At 40.9% G+C, this 21441-nt stretch overlaps 1 protein-coding gene across 1 annotated transcript in view; it reads left to right on the forward strand.

Annotated features, from left to right (window-relative positions):
- The first annotated feature begins 975 nt into the window (after nucleotides 1-975).
- Nucleotides 976-21441, forward strand: part of LOC146139281 (uncharacterized) — a 52748-nt gene continuing 32282 nt past the window's right edge. Inside the window, exons 1-6 of the mRNA XM_083392264.1 lie at nucleotides 976-3350; nucleotides 4857-5102; nucleotides 7159-7313; nucleotides 7875-8023; nucleotides 9769-10011; nucleotides 11328-11561. Of these exons, the coding sequence (XP_083248390.1) occupies nucleotides 3210-3350; nucleotides 4857-5102; nucleotides 7159-7313; nucleotides 7875-8023; nucleotides 9769-10011; nucleotides 11328-11561 (1168 nt within the window). The 5' untranslated portion in view covers nucleotides 976-3209. The remainder of the gene's footprint in view (nucleotides 3351-4856; nucleotides 5103-7158; nucleotides 7314-7874; nucleotides 8024-9768; nucleotides 10012-11327; nucleotides 11562-21441) is intronic.

Consider the following 21441-nt stretch of genomic DNA (forward strand, 5'->3'; position numbering starts at 1 on the left):
TCAGCCACTTTGCAAGGCCGTTCGAAAAATAACATTCTGGAGTATTGTCATCTCAACTCTCGACCAGTTTTGTCATTTAGACCTTCCCTAGCGCCGTCGGCCATATTTGTGCGTACGATGATGCAGGTTCGTCCTAACTGGATCCAGCTGATTTTACAAAGCGATCACGTGAAATGGCCGAATGAGTCACACCCCTTAGCCACTTTCCCAAACCATCAAATCGGAGCGTCCGTCTCGCCCTTTTTTAGCCACGGCGAAGCAATCTTAAGCAATGGCGAAATACGCGCCGGAATGACTACCCGACTTTGCTTTTTCTTGTATGCACAGCGCCCACTCCGCCTGCATTATCAGACGCCTAACCGTCTGTCTTTTGTCCGCACTCTTAGCTCCTTGGGGAATGTCACTCGGCGCCACGGCTATCGACGCTCGTGTTTTCGTGATTTTTTGCTTTTCTGCGCCGGTTCAGGTTTAGCGTAGCCTGTGGAAAGCGGTCGCGGGAGAAAAAGGTCGAAAACTGAGCGTTCAGTTTGCTGAGGAATTGTTAGACGCTGTTCTGCGTGCGACGGGACAGTACAGGGCCGAGTTATGCCTCTGCCTTGCAAAGAACGCCCGACTGTGTCGCGTTGGCGGGCGCTTGTTTGAGGAAAACCACCGTCGCTGTAGTAGACTGTTGCTACTTTGGCTTTTGGGCAGACAGAGGGAGACAGCGCTTGGGTTTGATGTAGCAATAAATACAGCGCTCCGCATGGATAAATTAGACGTGGATTGCAAACGCTAAGAAGTATATATTTTTGAAATCGCGATACCTGTTTGCATGTAAACTAGCTGTGTACGGCATTTTTTTTGTATATTTGTTTTTGGGGGGCTGTACCTCTTTGTTACATGATTTTAATGATCTTTGTAGCATAATTGTTGGAGATCGTAGTAAGACGTAGTAAGAATACCAAAGCCCATACAGAAGTAGGTAGTAGCATTTTGAACGTTTCGAATAACTATTTTCAACATGAGAGATATTCGAAACTTTTAAAATGCAACATAATTATTTATGGGCTTTGATATTCTCACTCCGCCTTAATGATCTTTGTTGTACTAAGCAGTCAAAACAAATTTCCTATAGAAATTCACTTGTTTTTCGCGCTTTGTCGGAGATTTTGAGATAAGCTGGTGCGCGGAGGGAAAGAGATACAGCCCTAAACAGGAGAGCGGCTCGGCGTTTGTGATGTCATAATGCAGATCGCGGCGGTGCGCTGGGCGGCGCGTTTGGTGTTGCGAGATATTGGCTCGAGTTTGATTGACAGGTCGGTCGTTCGATTCGGTCTTACGAATGCGCCGTGTCAACACTGCATTACGTGCGGCGTGCTAGGCGGCTGGACACGCCTTACGACCACACACAAGTTGTGCATGTTGATTCTGCTCTCTGGCACGAGAGCTTTTTAAGGCACCCCCCCCCCTCCTCAGTCGTCGTCGTCTTGGTCGTGCATTCAAACCTTGTTTGCTTTCGGGAAAGCCGCGAACGCCGTTCAGACTTGCAGTTTTTCGCTCCGACGCCGCCCCGGCCAGCCGCTTTATGTATCCTTCTTTCGATGTTTGCCATTGCTTCGCTTTTGGCCGCTTGGCTTGGGTAAATACTAGAGACGCGGGGTGAAAATGCAACCAAGGTATTTTTTTCGTTTTTTCGTCGCACGCATTGGAAATTGAACTTTGGAGTTTTGCAAAAGGCACGTTTTGGCTTATTTTTTTTTAATGTTGAAAATATGTTTAGCGTCTTTTAGAGTTTAGACTCGTTAAAGCGATGTGTTTTGTTCATATTTTAGTCACTAATTAAACAGTTTGCCAATTATGGAGTCAAAGTGCAAAATAAACCTGTTTTTTCAAACGTTAGGAGCCTGTGTTTTACTGTTTTACTCGGACGTAGGCCTTATCTCCAAATTTGCAAACGCAAACTTTTATGCTTTCAATACAGCTTCGGAAAGCCTGTTTTTAGCTACTTTTGAAGCTTTTTAAAAACGTTATGTGAACTGTGGAGAAAAAAGTCAATTAAAAAGGCTAAAAAAATGGGGCCTGGCTCTTTCCAACGTGGCCAAAAAAGCCGACCAGAGTTTTCACACAGTCACCGATAGCTAGGTCTGTATAGTGACTTTGTGTAATGTAATGGATACCCTGAGGTTGTCAAACATCGCAAGTCACAACGGACATAGAGTCATAGCGTTTGGATGCAAGATGCTATCGGTTTTCTCTTATTCATTGGTCCCCATTGTGAGAGAAAGGGATACCCAGACTGTGTCATCATCTGTTAGTACAGAGCCTGCTTCGTCAGAGTAATTATTTGCGCAGTAAACGTAGCCGTTGATCGGACGATCTCAATAAAGTCGGATGTGCAAGTATTTGGAAAGCGTTTTCATAACGACAATGTATAATATAGAATACGCTTAAAATTTTAGGTCACGAACCCTGTTTAAAGATTTAAAAAGCTTTCGGACCCATAAGTCTTATTGTCCGGACAAAAATTTGCAAAATTTTGCTTGGATTCATAAATTCAACCGAAACTTAAATTCAATATTCAAGATTCAATTTATTTTTGTGTTTTTTCGCAAAAAATGAAAAAAACACAGCATAAAGAATAACACAAGGACAGCGAAAGGATCTTACGGTCATCGAGTCGAGCTAACCGTTAAATGCAACACATTGTAGTCAAATCAAATTAGATAAATCTCCAAACATAAATTTTACCGCGGAGAACTGGTGCTTCTCATTAAAACAAACCTGTCAATTTCAAGCGTAAAATAAATCCGCCAATTTTCGGTGTCAATTTTGATTTTATTGGCCCCTGATTGGAAACCACCGCTTAAAATAATCTATATTTTTACATACGCGTATTTCTGCAGCCTTTTTAATTTAATCCGACATCGATTTTTGACTTTTCACAGAATTAAGTGCCTTACTTATATATATATAGTAACTGCAAATCACCCGAAAACTGTGCAGCGATTTTCTACCCGTATTTGTACGACGCCAAACTGTAAACACCCATGCAACTTGTAATCGGCGCAAACTCGCAAAAAAGCAAGAACAAGCCTCATCATCAGTAACAACAACTAACCAGCTTCTCCCGTATCACTGTACACTCTAATAACCGCTGCTGGAAGTTCAAAGGACCGCTGTGTATAGCATTGAAGGGCGGCGACACGCTATAGGGACAGTGTGTGAGAATGAAAATGGCCGGGATGACTCAGGTGCTGAGTCACAGCGATCCTGCGCATGCGCGAGAATCCCTGCTCCGATTGGGCAAGCTACGTCAGGAGGGATACCTTTGTGACCTCACAATACTCGTCGAGGGACAGAAATTCAAGGTAAAAACTAAAAAAAACAGCTAATTAACAATTGTGGTGCGGATTTGTTCCCAAATTTTATTTAAAATGGTTTTGATAGCAGTTGTTGTTGTTCAATTTATAGCTGAAAATGAACCAAACCTATTTTTTATTCGAATTTTCAAGCATTTTTCTTCCACTTGTCCAAAGACCGTACTCGTTACGAAAACTAACAAAATATTAGCAAAGGATAAACATCTTAATATTTTTTTCGAAGCTGTCTTTTGACTGTTGCGCACTGCTGCTGATAGAAATATAGTGACTTAAATTAATGTTTATAAATGTCTAACTAGAATGCTATTCCAAAATACAAATTTATGAATTCTATTGCCATAAAAATTAAAAAAAATTAGAAAATGCCTAAAAAACAAAAAATTAAAAAAAATTATACATATTTGTTCCAACTTGCTTATTTAACCAAAAAAATAATTTGCGTCTACCATTGCAAAAAAATTTGCAAAAGAAACGTTTTAAAACGATTACGTCGCTTATTGCCATTGCAGAACAAATCACGGTTAGTCGAAATCATTTTGATCAAATCCGAGATAAGAAATCAGGTGTTTCAATTTTTCGCTCGTTTGAGAAACGCGTCGCGCCTCTTTCGTACGTCACAGGCGATTACGTAAAAGACCGCTTTTTCCCCGGCGCTAAATTTATCCCAATATCTATACGGAAAGGGCTTGCTCTTATTTGGCAAATATTTGTCCCAATATTTATACGGAAAGGGCTTGCTGTGTTATGGCAAACATCAGATTACACCGCCGAGTTTCCCCTGCCAAATTAAACTGCAATATTGCGCAGGGCGTGATTTCCCAAATGTGTGCAATTTTTAAAGGAGTGCTGCCAACTGTCGAATCTAGCCGAACGAATCCCGAATGCAGCACACCCAATTTGCCGTTCACAGCGGCGACTTGTTTAGCTAATGTTTGTTTTCGGCCGGAGATTCGGGATTTCCAAGATCGACCGCCCGTTCTTTTGCCCAATAACGCCTTTTTTGACCTTATAAGGTCTAAGCCAATTTTGATTGTAGAGCATAGCGCTATTTTCGATCCTCAATTTGTAATACGTCTTTCGATCTTATCGTGGTATTTTCCGAGAAACATCAGGTATCGCATCGAATAAGTAGTGACAATGCAATAAGACCACTAAACGAGGTCGGATGCACTACTCAGACTCATACGAGTAGCAATATTTGTATAAAGTCGAGTTTTTTTAACGTATGTTCTCAAAAATCTTCGAGGATACTGAAAAACGCCTGAATGTCTGCCATTACATTTTGCGTTTTCTTGCTCATCTTTTAATAGTTTTATGTGATTTTTCGTCTTGAGACCACGTCTTTTTGGCGACAGAGTTCCATTTGCATTATACCTTTTGTCCTCCTAATAAGTGAATTTCCACTCTTTGGGGGTTAACATCGCAAAAAAGGGGTAAAATATTCGGGGCTAATACTTTGACCAAATTTTATCTCCCGAATTCTTGCTTTTCCAGGCACACAAGGCGGTAATGGCCGCTTGCAGCGACTATTTTTTCGCGGCCATTTGCGGGGGCAAGTCCTCGCCCCAGGTCAGCATATCCAGGGGCACAGACGGCGAGCACATGACCATAGAGCTCCAGTACGTGAGACTGCGCGGCTTTGCTCCACTGCTGGATTACGCTTACTCGTCCGATCTCAAAGTCAACGCAGCTGATGTTATAGACGTCCTGACGGCGGCCAGTTATATGCAGATGTTCAACGTAAGTTTACACTTATTTTTGTAGATGTTCAATGTTAGTTTAGTTTTTTTTTCTTATCAAGTCTCGATATGTGAGTTAAGAGTTTAGTGCTTTTTTCTTTATTTTTTTAATTTTTTTAGGGAAGGGGGGAGTAATTTGTTATTGTTCGATTTGCGGAAATGTAAACCGCAAGTTTGGACTAGATTTGTGGGGGTTAAATGGTTTGAGTTTATTGATATGTGATACTTAAAGTGAGTACATAGATTACATTTGGTTATTTTAGGTGAGTATTTGGGATTTCAATGTTTTTTTGTGAGGGTGTAAAATTTGTACAACACAAGTTCAAATCTTAAAGTTTAACAAACCAGTAATTAGGTCGTTCAAAAAAATAAGTAGCATTTCACGATTTTGCGTGTCATTTTTGGTCTATTTTTAGTATTGTGAGGATTTACTGTATAGGCCTTCATATAGTGATGATGTGCTCATTGGGCGTGCTTTCGTCCCCACGTGATTCCCATTAGTCATTTACGAAAAATACACTATTGTTCGCGGTTTTCCTTTTAATATTTATATGTTTGGGGCTTTGGGTGTGTCGTAGATTGGATTACACCTAAGGAATAGCCACTTTGCAAAAATTACAGTAGGATTGGTCCATGATTTGCAGAAATAGACAGATTTTAATCGTTAGGTTTTTTTTTTTGGCATTTAACCTTTAACTTTGCTTCATAAAAGCCCAAAGGGCAGGTTATCCAAATGTATTTCCTAAACAACCAATTTGCATTTTCCTCACGGCGTTCCGGGACTTTACGGATGAAACAACGTGAGCTTTCAGTAGAAGAGAATGAAATCAAATCTTAAAATACCAGCTTTGCGGTTTTGTTTTCAACTTCTGTGCTTGCTTCGCTAAACCAGAACTTTCCGAACTGCGGCCGCCCAAATTATTTTACGTCTTGAAAGCTTCAATTTAATTAAAAGTTCTGCATTACTATTTATAATAATTTTTTGTGAACATTACTTCGGCTTTGAAAAAAATACAGACAACGATAAATGTTCTGTTTCAACAGTCAAGCTTAAAGGGTCTTAATAAGTTAGAACTGGTTATTAACTGAAAAATTAGGGGAGCCAGGCATTAAACACCTTTGTCTTAAACGATTTTTCGTTAAAGATCTATTTTTTTACCTATTTTCACCAAATTTGACAGCAATTTGTAGTTTGGTGGCCATGGTGTAAAACGCAAAAAAAACCTCAACATTTTTGCGCGGTCTCCAAATTACGCGTCTTAAAGATTTCAAACAATTACGTGATTATTGTTTTGCCTGATTTGTGTCTTTGAATAGTATTGTGACCATTTTAAGTTCGGTTCAAACGTGGTTAAGTCGTAGTCTATAACGAACGTTTGGGTTTGGTCTCATAAGGGAAAGCAGTATTTAAAACGTTATATCTCCACGCTGCAATATTTTGACGATAAAACCCTATATTTAAATTTTATAAACGCAAGAATTCCCAAGATTTTCATCAGCGCACGACGCAATACAAAAGGGAATTGTTTGTTTTTCCTTCGTTACAGAACAACGGATCGCATTTCTGGGGATTAATTGCGTGTTCTCAGTGACTGTCTATGGGTTTTACACATTCGTCGTAAAATACACACGAAATAGCCAAAGACAACCCGTTTGTGTTGCAGAAGAATCTAGAAATGCCAATCAATCTATAGCCGCAATTTTGTGACCCTGGTATAAAATAGATGCAAAAAAGATAAATTAAACGTTTTTTTTTAAAAATAGGACGATTACTTAGAAAACTTGACTTTCAGACCAATATTCAGTAAAAAAAAAAAAAAAAACGATTTTAATGTTTCCGCAGTTTTGTACCAATAATTTTTTGTGCCGTCATTGTGTGATCATGATATTGTTTTACCCAAAAAACGACAACAGACACTGTATAGTAGATTGACTTGTAGGTAGTAATTCGTTGACCACTGTGTAAAAACACAGTCAAAACTAACGAAAAAAACAAAAAATCAAAGCAGCGTTATTCGAACAGTTATACAACGAGCTAATATCTTCACATTTTCTAGGTGGCCAGTGCCTGCTCGGAATTCATTCGCTCCAACTTGTTGTGGAATCCAACGCAACCCAACCTGGCCAACATACCACCCATGGTGTCCGGGGGACGCCCCTTACTGGCTACTGGCCAGCAGCGAATGGACAACAACTGCATTACAAATTCAAGGTGGGACTCTTTTGTAGGATTGTAGCCTTAAAGGTGTTCAATTTGGTGTATTAGTGTTTCTCAACCTATAGGGCGCCGTTTGATTTGGTTGTATCGGCTGTTTAAATTTTTGCGTTTGTTTCTGAGCTTGTTTTATTCAATACTTAATAAAATTACGAAAGCGACGCGAAGACATTGTTAATATAATTAAATTTGAATATATTAATGTTATTGTCGAGCTTACAAAAAGATCAATGATGAGAATCACGTCGCCAAAGCTTTGCAGTAAAGTTTACGCTTAGTATTAAGGTCGTAGCTATAAAAGGTTAAGAAATACTAGTGTGAGACATGAAAAATAAGTATCCAGAAATAGACATTGAGCTTTCCCGCTAAATATTTATAGCATAATATTGATTTTGTAAACGTCAGCACAATGTTTTCTATTTTCGTTTCAACCAGAAACTGCGATTTACCTGCCTTAACCGTGGACAAATTGCATCGCGGCTATTTGTGTATTGGCCATGGTATTTTATAAGAAACTTTTGGTAATTCAACATTTTAATCAGCTCTTGTTCCATCCAGAAACGGCGTTTTACCAGCCGAGGCCGTTCACAACCTGCTTCGCGGCCAGCGAGCCAACGCACTTTCCCAGCAACCTCCCATGCTCATTCCCATTTCTTCAATGTCTCCCTACGATGTCGGTCTGCAACGCTGGGTTGACACCGTGGCAGGTGCGTTCAGACGTTTCGCTACATTTCAGTTGCCTTCTAATTCGGTTTACGCGCGTATTTTACCTCGTTCTGCGGGACTTTTGAGCGTGCTGTGATAAAAATCAAGCTTTGAGTGACTGGGGATTTTTGAAAGAGAAGGTTATTTTGGAGAATCGTTTTTAAGTGCGAAAGTGATAGGCTACTGCGCACTGACTGTAACGTGGAACCAGGCGCGTAGCGTGACCGTTTCAAAGGGGGGTGTTCCGAATTTTCAACTTAGGGAATTTTAGGTCTGACGTTAATTAATAATGACGTCATTAAACAGTGGCGGATGTGACGTCATAAAATAGTGATTATAATGACGTCATAAAACATTCTAATCAGAAACAACTAACGTCCAGCAAAAGAACACGTGCGTCGTCAACACTCCTGCCAGGCGAAAAACCAAGACCCTCAAATACGTGTGATAGTCGCATTTTTTTACTTTTAGCAGCGCAGATTCTTAAGTTCCATGTACGGGACTAGCGTTAAATTACCGGCACGGTTTTGGCCACCTGCTTTTTGCCAATACTAAACGAAGATCGTTTTTTTTTCCTGGTGTTATTATGCGACGATTAGCGCAACATCTGTGCTAGCTGTGTGCCAAGTCAGCTAAAATACAAGTTGCGGTTGAGGGAAAATATGTTGTGTCAGCTGCACACTAAACACGTTGTCTTAGAATATGCTTATAGAGAACAATTTTGCGTTAACTATTATTACATAAAAATGGCGACTTTAAAACGCGCACGACAGTCATCATTATACAACCTTTTAAGAATCTGATTCAGTTCAAGAAAATCCGTTGTTAATCAATATCTAAAAAGACAGCGAACAGCAAGGAGCATTAGCTGCGCCCAACTTCGACTTTTTAGCGTAAAAAAAGAAAGACGGTTTGAACAAACTCCAGCGAGTACGGGCGAAGCCCAAAAAATTTTGAGCAAGAAAACCACACAAACATGGCTTATTACTGAAGTTTCAATAGCGACCTGCGGTTAAGCCGTTTGCTGTACCTTACAAGCTTGTTTTCTACGTTCTTAAAAATGTTTGTCCGCACAATAAAATATATTTTCGTTATTAAGCTTGATTAAGACTACAGTACTTGAGTTGTTGACAGACGAAATGCTAAATGAAACAACGATAACGAGCGGAGATTAGGCATTGGCGGCGATAAGCACCGACGTGTTTTCAATGCCAGGTGCAATGTTTGCGGTGTAACATTGCAGCAATCACGGTTTTAGTTGTTTACTGAGATTTCAAAGGGGGGTGTCAAGACTCCTAGATAACCCCCCCCCCACGCTACGCCCCTGCGTGGAACGGTTCGCTTTTTGTTTCAAACAGTGGTAATACTTTACAAATCACCTTTTTTGTGTCAGTAAGTGTCCACTTTGTACTTAAAAAAATGCCACATCAGTTCAATAATAAATTTTGTGTTTTTGGCAGTGACTTAAACGCTGAAATACTAAAAAGTTCTATCAATCTTCCAACTGATCAAAAGTTTAAAGATAATTTAAAATAAATCATTACAGCTTTGCGTATTCATCAATTCATTGATACCACTATGTGGTTTATAAAAAAGGACCCTTCATTGAACCAAAAACTTGAAACTTTAAAACGCATTTTTCAGCTAAAACGTCAAAAAAAGCTGAAAATTTATTAAAAAGCCTCCAAAAGAACATAACCTAATTTTTAATATCACCACTTGCAAATCAAAAACTTGCCGTATTTAGGAACCCAAAACTTTCTCTCGCAATTCGTCAACGGGCGCTCTTCCGCCTCTGCGGCTCACTCCCCCGCCTCCTCCCTCTCACCCCCCGCCTCCCCCCCGACTCAGAACGGATGGGGGGCTTCTTGTGACGTCATCAGCGACAATAAGACGGACAAACGCGCCGACGACGCGTCGCCCAACGGCCTCAAAATGACGCCTTTCACAAGCAACAGCGCTCACGCCTCGCCTCTGCCCAAGGAAACAGGTGAGTTGGCGAAGAATAGCGATTGTGACGTAATAAACCCCATGTTTACGTTTGAATCAGACCGGCAGGGTTGCTACTGGGGCTGTTTTGTTTAGAATTATCGAATATGTGTGCTAATGAATGGCGGTTGTGAAGTAATAAACTCCATGCTTACATTTAAAATAGACCGACAGGGCTTGTTTTTTCGAATAGGGTGCTTCTGTGGCGTTTCATGGAGAATGAACGAAAATGTATACTGTTTACAGTGGTTGCGTAATGGGGTTGGGCTGAATTGGGTTAAAAAAGGTGAAACATAGAAACGCCCCGGTCAAAATAACTGGCAGATCTTTACTTTTCCACAAAAGTTATTGTTTTGTTTAGTGTTTTTCGCCAAGTAAAGGAAAACTTGATTTTCACGGTGATTACTTTACAGGGTAAGCCTGAAGTTGGGTAAAAATAGGTAATAAACGCCCCTGTTTACACTTAAAACAAGCTGATACATTTTGCCTAACCGTTTTATTCAGGGCTTGCAGGCGACTGCTTCAAAAACTTGTGACTTTCACAGCGATTACCCACCACGATTGAGCTCGAGTGGGTTAAAAGGGGTTGAAAAGGGGGGTTTTCAGCGGAGCCACGTACCCAGGTTTCGCGGTATGAGTAATGCACCCAAAGGTCGACGACCTAGCCCTTCTGAAACGCGATATCAGCTTCGACGCTTCGCAACGGTTTTGTTTCGATGCTTTGTCGAAATCAGTCTGTGCTTTGAAAACTGACGAAGCACTCTTTTGCCGTCTGGCTGCTGCTGGTAAACACCAGGCACTGACCGCATTTGGAGTGCCTGATTCGACTTCCCTACCCTTATATCATCATCGGCTAAAGCGCGTTTTCCGATTTCTCCTTAACTTTCCGTTAATGCGTTTTTGACAGCAGTTGGCCTGGACATTTCAAAAGCAGGTTTTACACTGTTTCAATTTGTAGATTTTTGAAATTGCGAACAAATTAGGTTGGGGAATTTCTAGACTGTGATTTTCGAGTCCATAAATCAATTTCAAAACTCCACAAAGCCTTTTAAAATTGCATGTTTGGCTTTTTAAGAACTTGATCAACGGATGAAATTGTCGTCAAAATGTGCCGTTCTTCCTTTGAAACAAAACTACGACTTAAAGAACAAAAAAGCGTAAAAAAATTTTAAAAATGGAAGCTGGTAACCTTTTAATGTCATTTAAAAATCAAGAGAATTTATCAAAATAGCATTCTTGGATTTAGGCAATATTTCTTTAAAACATAAACTACATTTCACACAAAACAAAGTTAAAAAAAAACTTCAAATTTCGCAGAATCAAGAGACGAAAATGCAGAGGTCTCGAGCGCACCAGAAGAAACGACAGAAACGCGAAACAGCAACAATAATAACAACAGCAACAACAGCAATAGCAACAACAATAGCTACAACGGCGCGGACAAGCCGTCGCACGTGACTAGCAGCAGCAGCAGTAGCAGGAAATCTGTGGCCGTTAAAGTGGAGCCAAGCGAAGACGACGATGAAGAAACAAACGGTGTCGTCGGCCAAGGTACGTGAAAAATTGCGGATGCTATTTCGATTTTGACGACTGCTTGCTGTAATGTGTTTTTAGGCTCGAAAAATACGGTCGTGCTATTTTTGCTTTTGACTTAGATCGGTTTGGCCTCTTTCTTAGGCATTTCGTATTGTGGGGCAAAGTTTCGGCCTTTTTGACCATGCAGTGTATTTTTTAGGGATATCTAGTTTGCAATGTACTACGTTTAGGTTGAGTTATTTTCGTGGTAACTTGCAAGTTTGAAACGTATTTATAAAACGGCTGAGGAACTTTAAAAAATGCGGATGCTCTTTCGATTTTGACGACTAGTCGGTGTTTTTCAGGATTGTTTTTTGATTTTTTTGGCTGTCCTGAATGGTAATTAAGGCTGCCCCTTTCTGTGTTTGATTCGCTTCGTCTTAAAAAGGGGCTTCATCTTATCATGTGTCCAAATGAAACTTTCTATTCTACTGACCATCAGTAAATTGCAGTTTAGGCTGTAATTATCACGTGTTGTGAGTCGAGTTTCGACCTTTATGGTGAATTTTTTGGTAACGGAAAATGCAATTTGCTTTTATAACGATTTTGTGGCTCTTAAAATGACTTAAATCTCAAAATTGCTTAGGTATGTTTTCCTTGGAAATAAAAAAAGTCATGGATATGTGTCGTTTTCCTTTGTGAGGCAATTCTTTGTCCCACACAGGTTCGAAATTAATGTGGTGTCGAAAAAAGTATCCCGAGATAAACGTGTGATAAAAAAAGTTTGCGCCGACAGCCGCCTAATAAAGGGGCTTCGACGATGCGTTTTAAAGCTGCCTAAACGCACAATAGCCCTGGTGTGTGAGAGTTTAGGCGACTGCATGCGCCTTCAAAACATTCCCGGCGGCCCTTCGCGTTAATGGCTTTCCACACAAAGGAGAGAACTCGAAGCAAAACAGCGCGCAAAAGGCTTTTAAAGCCGCTCAAGTCGGTCGTTCGGGCGGCGAAAGCGTTGTTGGTAAAAGTGATGCATCGGCTGGGTTCCCAGCAGTTGTCATAACAAGGCAACAGCAAAAGCAGCAGCAGAAGCAGCAGCGGCGGTCTTACAGGGCGCTCGAGCACATTGGCTCGGACCCTCGCGAAATCTCGAGTGCCCGCGCTAAGAATGCAAGTGCTCTGTACAAGTGTCCGCCGTTTGCTCTCTTTTTCGCTTTTAATTCGATTCGTTTCCCCTCCCGCACACACACACAGTAGTTCATACACGCATTCCATTTCTGTTTTTATTCGATTTAGGGGTTTAATGTTTAAATGTGTTATACGTGGCTCGAATAGTAATGATCTCCAAAGTTTATCCTGTTGTTTTCTATTTAAATGGCTGCTTTATGGTGTTTTGAAGAACCAACCTGGTCTTAAATACCCCAAAGGCCTTCTAAAATTTGTGTTCGCTTCTTTATTTATTTTAGCAATTTTTTATGGCTTAGATAAATAGTAGCAGTCTTCTTAGCCGTCCCGAAATCCAAACCTAAAATACTTGGTCATCAAAGTGCAAATTTATTAAAAAAAACACAATTGCAATGGTTGTAATAAATTACTTTAATGCTAATCTTGTGTTATGCTGCATGGAATTGTATTCAAGTCCCAATTATTGATATCCATTTTACACAAACTCTTTCCTGTCCGGGAAAAAAACGGCCCCGAAAAAATGCCTCTGGAGTTCTTTGCTTATCGGCCTTTCGCCCGCTCGCGCACCACACGCGCGAACACACACTCTCTCCAGCTTTCAGTCCTCTCTCGATTTTTAAAAGTGCTCGAAACTGACGTGCTTAATGTGCAACGGCGCAGCATCTTTGATCGCGCGCTCAAACAGACCCCCCCACAAAACCTCCACCCCCCCCCTGCCCGCGAGTTCTGCACACAGGCCGCCGACCAAGGTACTCGTGCTGCTGGCCGCCTCAAAAAGTGCCGGGCACAGTTTTTTAACCTTTATCTCTTTGCTGTTTTATGTGCACACTTTTAAAATTGCAAATAACGGTGCGTGAAGTTTGCGTTTTACCTGATTTTTGCATTGTTTCGAAAATTAGGCGATATTTGTACCTTCTTAAATCGTCGAAGGTGTTTTAGTGATGATGTATTTAGTATAACCACTGGTCAGTTTATGTACCTGCTTTAGAAACAGCCAAAAATGTTAGCATATTCAATATTTATACATACTTAATATGCATTTGACCTGTTTTGGCTTTGATCTGATGCTTATCATTCTGGAAACATTATGGTAAAAACCTGTGGGAATGTGATAAATTCTGACTCCTGCAAACTTGCCTATACGCCTTGGTTACTTTGATTGATTGATCTGTATAATCGAGATCCAGTTTTCCCACACTTTCTACTGCAGCTTTCCCCAAAAAATGGCCAAAAAAGGGGGCCGAACCTTTCTGAAGTGGCCTCGAAAGTCGGCCGCCCGCCGTGGCGCAATAAATAAAGCAGAGGGGCGGCCGCCCAAGCACTTTAGACGAAATCCTTCTCGAGTGCCTCGCGTTTGCCTTTTCAGCCGTTCTCTTTCGTGCATTCGCGACCGTTTTTTTTTTCGGTCGTATCCGGTCGTCGGCATTATTGCGCAATCTTGAGCAGCCCGAGCGATCGCGTATCGATTTTTCTCTCGTCGTTACCAGCGCGATGTATCGGCAGTTTGCGTTAATATGCTGGTCGCCGTAGACTTTTATTGTTTTGGCAAAGTGGGTTTTCGCGAACTCGTAGAAGTGTGAGTGCCGAATTTTTTCAGCATTTTTTCCAACATTTACAAACGGTGGTCGGTCAGCGGTCTATCTGCACTTTTGATAGGGATTAACAACTTGAATAATCAAAGCTCACGTTTTTTTAATTTTTCAATTTTCACAAACCTGCTTTCTTTGTTTTATATTGCTTAACAGCTTTAATGATAACAACTCACGTTTTTCAGCTTTTTTTTAAGCATTTACGAACAGTGGTCCATTTGTTTGCTTTTTTCACAAATGTAGTTTAAGCATGTAAAATAATGTAGAAATAAAGTCAAAGTAAAAGTAGGCAGCATTGTTTGAACGTTCCAATAAAACATTACGCATTATCGACGTCATAATGGTTTCGAGGTTCCACTTAAAGACGTATTCTAAATACCATTATAAATATGATTTTTTTCCAGAATGTTGGAAATTTTAATTCAAAGCAGAATAAATAGACTGTAACTTGTGCACTGCGCCTAGGTATTTCAACCAACAAAAAGTGAATGTTCAAAAGTCTCTTAAAAGCAGCCTTATCTCGGCTGTAGCATACGTCAGTCTGAGCTGTAAGGCAAACGATGAGTCAAACCCGTGTATATTAACCAACCCACACGCATACATATATAAGGAGGTTTTAATTGCGTGTTTGCGAAAAGCATGTAACGGACGGTTGGCTTTTCATGTCTCAACACAGACCAGGGCCTTTTCGGGAGCCGGGGTCCATTAAAAGGCAGTGCTGTGCATGTTAGCGGCCCGCGGATGCATGTAGATTGCCGTGTCAGTCGATTTAAGACCGCGACCGTACGGTGCCCGCTCATGGGCGCTTTCATGTTCTGCAATGTGTGCCGACATGCCGAACCGATAACGCACAGTCCGGTGATTTGCCAGCATGCCTGAAGCTTCCTCGTATATTACTGTGGCCCTTTGCGTTTTTAAATGAAACCCGTCGAGTGTTTTCTATTTGTTTTTGACGTGTATTGCTGTTTTTTTGTAACATACCGCGTTAAAGTAAAGCCCGGTAAAACTAGGCGTGTGAATGCGGTTTAAAAATGGTATGAGCATATAGACTTTTGATGTTGAGGTTAAGATGTTGGGGTTATAAATTATAGGAATGCACATAGTTTTATTTTTGTATGTGTAAGTGGACAACAAAAGTCGTGTAAGACGATGGGCGGTATTGCGCTTTAGGAAAGGTTCAAGAAAACCTACAAAGGTACAGAGGTTAGAAAAAACACCCTGCTTAAACTGGCATATCATAACAATCTTATATATGATCCTTATTTTTATGCACATTGCAAAATCATTAACACTTGTAGTAATCATCAAACGGCGTGTTGGTATAGAAGTAGGAGTGCTAATAATAAAGGTTTTATAAAATCCGATGCAAACTGGTTAAGCCAAAAACGTTTTTAACGGCTTTGTTTCAAGATATTGCGTCACTTGCATACCAAAATATACGAGGGAATATCCGTTCTATCGCACGAGAGAACATAAAATCAAACGCAATGTCACCCAAGCAGTTTGTGTCGCCTCTTCAAAGCGCCCGCGAGTGCACAAACAAGCAAGACACTTCTCCCATAACCCACAACAATCCCATATGCAGCTTTGAAGTCCGCCAACTGCTCTACAAAGGTATTGGCCGGACACGCAAACTATGGCCTGTTTGCCCCCGGCCAACTTTCTTGTTTACCCCTTGGCCAAAATGGGGCGTGGCCCAGGCGGAGGGGGGATGGACCCCCTTTATTTGCGACAAACAGAGCGACATTTTATGCGACTGGTCACTCGTGGATCTTCGTGCTGTTTCTACCGGTTACAAGCAATGACCGTTTTTTTGTCCCGGCAGTTTCGCACTTTGCGGAAATGCCTTGTACAAACGTTAGCATTACCCCTGCTGTGCCGCTGGCCCTTGAGCAAATACGGCTACCGTTAGGAACGTGCGTTTTACCATCCCTGTGCCGCTTCTGTTTATTTGGCTGGTAGAAGTGAAAAAACGTGCAAAATAGATGGAGATTTTTTCGACACGTATACCTGCTCCTCTAAAGGTCAAGAGCAAAGTAAACGTTAGTAAAAATATATCGCATTTCTCTTGCATTTATATAATGCCAGAGACTTCGAAACTGACGATTAATTATTTTTGAGCCTTTTTCTCATAAATTAAAGTCTGTCATCTTGCGTGATCTGTAATGATCTTTGCAGTTTTTTTTTATTTATACTGCAACCTCAATCAATTAGTCACTGAGAGAAAAAACGTGCAACACAATCTTAGATTTGTTCAAAATGTTAACGCAGTGTTACCTACTTCTGTATATACAGTAATATTACATCATACTACGACCCCACTTTTTGTGACGTCGATAATTTCCATTAATGAGTTGGAACGTTCCAAAAACACTTGTCCGATTTGAATTTGATTATCTAGTCTGCATTTTCGAAACAATTAATCATTGTGACGCCGACAATGCACTTTGTTTTATTAGAACGATCGCACAATGGGACATTACCCACCGTCTTCCTACCGCCAAAAGACCGATTGCAGTAAAATACCTTTCGCTGTGTGTTTTTCAGTTTGCCTTCAAACCCAACGCCCAATGGGGTCAATATTTTCCCACTGGCAGCACCTGGTGCACAGATAACGACCCAACACCTCAAACAAAGCCCAGAGTCGGAAATTAAGTGCGCCGTCTTGCTATTGATTGCCATTGTCCCGGTTTTCCGGGCGCCTTTTTAAAGGCCACAGTAAAATCGCATGGGGCAGGTTTTTAATTTGCTGCAGTCGGCTTATCGCCCTTCCATACGTGCCTGTCATTGTGCTGCTGCAGCGTGTGCCAGATGGCTTCGTTTGGTTTGGCATGTTTGCTTAATGGGAAGACTGCTTCAGGCCAGACGTCGTCGCTCGTATTTAGAGGCGTCTTGCTTGCGTTTTTTCACCCCGCACTGACAGTTGGCCAGAGAACGGGGCCGTTTCAAAAAGGCCGGACCCCTGCTTAGCCTGTTTCTCGGCCATTTTTTTTATTTCGCTCGCGTTTTAAGGTGATATAAACCGTTTTTTCCTAAATTATTTTTCCTAATTTTTACCTAAATATATGATTTTTGTGAATGTTTAAAAGTGGATTTAAATTCTTTAACAAACCAATTTTGGGCTTAACGTCGGGATTATTGTTGCCCTTTTTTGAACTTTTGGAATTGTGAAAAGCAGGCACGTTTTGTAGTCATATAAACTGTCCAAAAATGATTCATAAAGCTTGTCTCACAATTAGGAAGTACTAGCAGTCACAGAAAACGGCCAAAAAGTGCAAAAAAATGGCTAAAAAATTGGCGCCGCATTAGTTGTCTCTGCCTGCTTGATTTGCGGGCGTTTTACGGCGGCATTAGAGCAAACAAGAACATATATATATATATGTGACAAAACTCACCGCCGCCCGTCTGTCTTTACTTACTTAACGAGAACGTGTATGCAAAAGCAGAACGACCGATGCTTAAACATGTTTGTTCGTTGTCCCCCCTGCCAATGAAGGTTTGTCTTTGACCTGGGAAAAACGTTACATATTTGCGGTGTTGTAATAACTTTATTCAATACCTTGAGCGCACTTAAGTCACTGTTTCCAGATAACTTGACTTGACTTAAGTCGTTTTGGTAAAATAACTTGACATGATTTGGGTTGAAATTAAGTATTTGTGTTTAATATTTGCTATTTATTCAAAAGACTTGACTTGAACTTGAGTTATTTCACAAATAACTTAACTGGGAATCAGGCTGTTTTAAAATGGCGGGTTTACAACACTGCGTATTTGCCTTGTGCTCTTGTCCCTGGAACAGCTCAGCATCCAGCTCGCTTTTCGTCCGGGATAAATTGCCCGTTGTTACGTCACAAGCGCACAAATCGGATTGTGTATATTCAAAACAAAACTTGTCGTGAAATGACTACTCGTAAGCGGATTAACTATTATATTATTCCAGAATGGCTTTTTACGTAAGACTTTGTTATTTGCAAAAGTCGTGAAATACACAGAAATGTATACTTTATTTGGTGGTTAGGGCACAAAAACTTGGCTGTTAGCCATTTTTAACCACTTTTCCAGTTTTTAGATGTCTACTTGTTTTAAACCAATTAAGAGATTGAAACTTGCGGTTTACGAATTTTCCCAAACCAAACATTTTCTAATGATTTGTTTATCGCGCATCATGGCTAAATTCAGCTCCAGTTATATGTAGTTAAGTCGGGAAATCCATGCAATGACAAGCAACTTTTTTAGGTTTCGTCTTTTTTGGAGGCGAAAACGTTATGCTGTTTGACGCGTTTGTTGAAACAACAAACAAGTAGCTCGTAGGTGTACTGTTTTTTCCTGCGACCGTCACCAAATTAGTCACAAATGCGTGACTAAGGCAGTGAAATCGTCCGTTATCTGCGGCCCTAATAATGTCCCACGCAGGCGACCACAAAGACAATCAAATCGCTTCGAAAATCTCGCAAAAATACCGAAAAAAACGTGCACCGAAAACCAGGTTGACAATACGCTTGCGAACAAAAGGGACTTGTCCAACAAACAAGATTAGCATTTCGCTGAACTGTTGCTCGAAATAAACGCACACTGTGACGTCACACCTGCCATTGTTTAATCATAAGCGACAGCGGAGAGTAGCGGTGCCGCTTTGAAACACCCCGGGCGCCGTTATTTGCATAAAAAAAATCGACCAAGTTCGCCCGGTGCCTTATTGCACTTTGCACGGCTTCTACGCAACTATTTCTTTTTTCAAGGGGGTTAGGCGGCTGTCTTTGGTGTGATAAAAGTGGCCAAATATTGCCGATGCACTTGTGTCTTGTTTGCTTTGGAACCTGACAAACCGTCGCGCGAAGATTTCTTTGCGATTCGTCATTTTTTGTTCTGTCGGGACGCTTCTAATGCTCACAGTTGCTGCCGAGAGTTATAACTAAGAGGACACTCGAATAAAAGTGCGTTTCTCCTAACTCTTTGGTCTGTTGCGCAGCGGAGAGCCCCTTGTACGGCTCCGTGTTGGCTTCCAGGCCCAGTTTCGCCTCTATGTGTATCAAACTTGGACACTTAGAAATTCCCAGTTGCCTAGTGCAACAAACATGTTTTATATGCTTGTAATTCTAATCTTATCGTGGATTGCTTGTATGCGCCCTTTATTCTGGTACCTACTTTCCGTTCATGCCAAAAATGCTGTTTTTTAACGAATTTTTTTTTCAATTTTTGGTCATGCAAGTGTATTATTCGACCTAAATATGCAACTTTATCAAAAAAGATGCAAATTGGTTTACAGTAATTGCAAATCAGATTTTAGCTTCATTTTAAGTATTTGCGAATTCGGTAATCCCGATTAGTCCAACTTGTGAAAACCGAAAAACTGAAATTTAACCCAATTAAAAAAAAACGGAAAAAAAACCTCTAGTCGTCCAAATGTGCTTAAAGCGTAGCTCGTGATCCGCCAACTTATAACCTTTCGTCCGCTGCACGTCTAATTGCACCTTTACGCGGAAAGGCCAAAGACGCTCATCCTCAACGCGACTCTTTCAAAGCGCCAATCGACTCCTGCCCAGCTTTGCGACAGGATGGCACGTTTTTTGTGACGTCACTAGGTGAGGGTTTGGCCTTGGTGTGCAGTTACGCGGGATGGACGGTCTGTGTAGTACGGGGTTGCTTTTCTCCCTGTTTTTTGAGCGCCGTCTACGCAGGAACCGACGGGTTTTTTGTCCCGTCGCCTCTCCTTGCCTGCTACTTTACTATTGCCGCTATACAACTACAGGTAATTACGCGAATCACGCAAGAGGGTAGGAGGCCGGTGTTTCACGCACGAGCTGAAACGCACAGCCGTCGCCCTAAATTGAGGTTTTCCTGCGTTTTTTGGCATCTCGCTACCGTTTAGGCTACTATATTGGACAACTACTCGTAAGTCTTTGGTATCTTGTTGCACTTTTAAGTTGAACTCAAATTTAAATCCAACTGGTGCGTCTAAATTTATATGATATCCAAGTATATGTTGTGTTCCCATTCAAACGTTACTATTTTTACCCGTCAGTGCTTTTATATATAAAACTTTATACCCCAAGTTACAAAACTCGACTAAAACGGGCTAATTTTCTCCTTAACTAAGTAAAATATACATTTTTTTTTCTTTTCTAGTATTTTCAGCCTTGGTTTTTATCCACCCTACATTCACGTTAGTGGTACCAAAATGACCAAAATAAGTCTGTTACTTTCCAAGTGTTAATGTGAACAGTTCAAGGAGTGGTAAAGCAACCAGCTGTTAAAATTTAAGTGTCATGTACGCTGAAACGCTTTCCAGGCGAGTAGCTTTTTAAACAAGTGACGCGTGTTAATCGACAATGGCCCCAAAACGAGATAAACTGCAAAAGCGCCTGGTAAACATAAAAAGAAGTGGAGCTGTCGCATGTCTCTTAATAAAAACAATGTCGCATGTCGCGTGACAAAACAGTTTCGAACATCGCAGCGCATTTACCTGAAAAAAGGGCCAAGGCTTGTATGACCTCATTTGGTCAACGGCGGTCATTGATGCAAGATGTCGACATCGGCTCTCGGTAAATTTCCGAGAAGTGATTCAGGCGTCCGGTGCAATCACACACCTTGTTACGTTTCGGGAAGCGCCTGTTCCTCAATGTTTTTTTGTCTTTTCTTTTTCATTTTTCGCTTCTGACTGTTCAACTGTGCGTGGGTTCATGTTCGATTCATGCACGAACGCACGTTTCACAGTTTTTGTAACCTTTTTTTAAATGCCGTGGCCTGTCAAAAGTAGTCCGTGCAGAAAGTGGTTATAAGCCCGTACAGAAATAGGTGGCATTTTGAACGTTTCGAGTATTTCTTTATTCATTTTCAACATCTGTATGGGCTTTGATATTTTTACAGCGCTTTCTACAACCATTTTTCTCCAAAGAAACTGGTTTGTTTTTTAACTTGTTTAAATACTTGTTACGCTTTGTTAAGCCGGTGAATGCCGTGAGTTGGTGCTATTTTTATTCCTTTGCTTGACAAGACATTTGTAACACTCAGAAAAAGCTATAAATATCAGGTAGTGGCTAGTCTGTCGTGCGGGTAGACCTGAAAATAACGTGTTAGACTGGATTTGTGTGAATTCTAAATGTTTTTTGGTTTAGATTTGAATAATCAGTTGAGGAAAACGTCAT

The sequence above is a fragment of the Ascidiella aspersa genome, chromosome 6, assembly GCF_963924565.1.
Source record: "Ascidiella aspersa chromosome 6, kaAscAspe10.2, whole genome shotgun sequence".
Taxonomy (NCBI): domain Eukaryota; kingdom Metazoa; phylum Chordata; class Ascidiacea; order Phlebobranchia; family Ascidiidae; genus Ascidiella; species Ascidiella aspersa.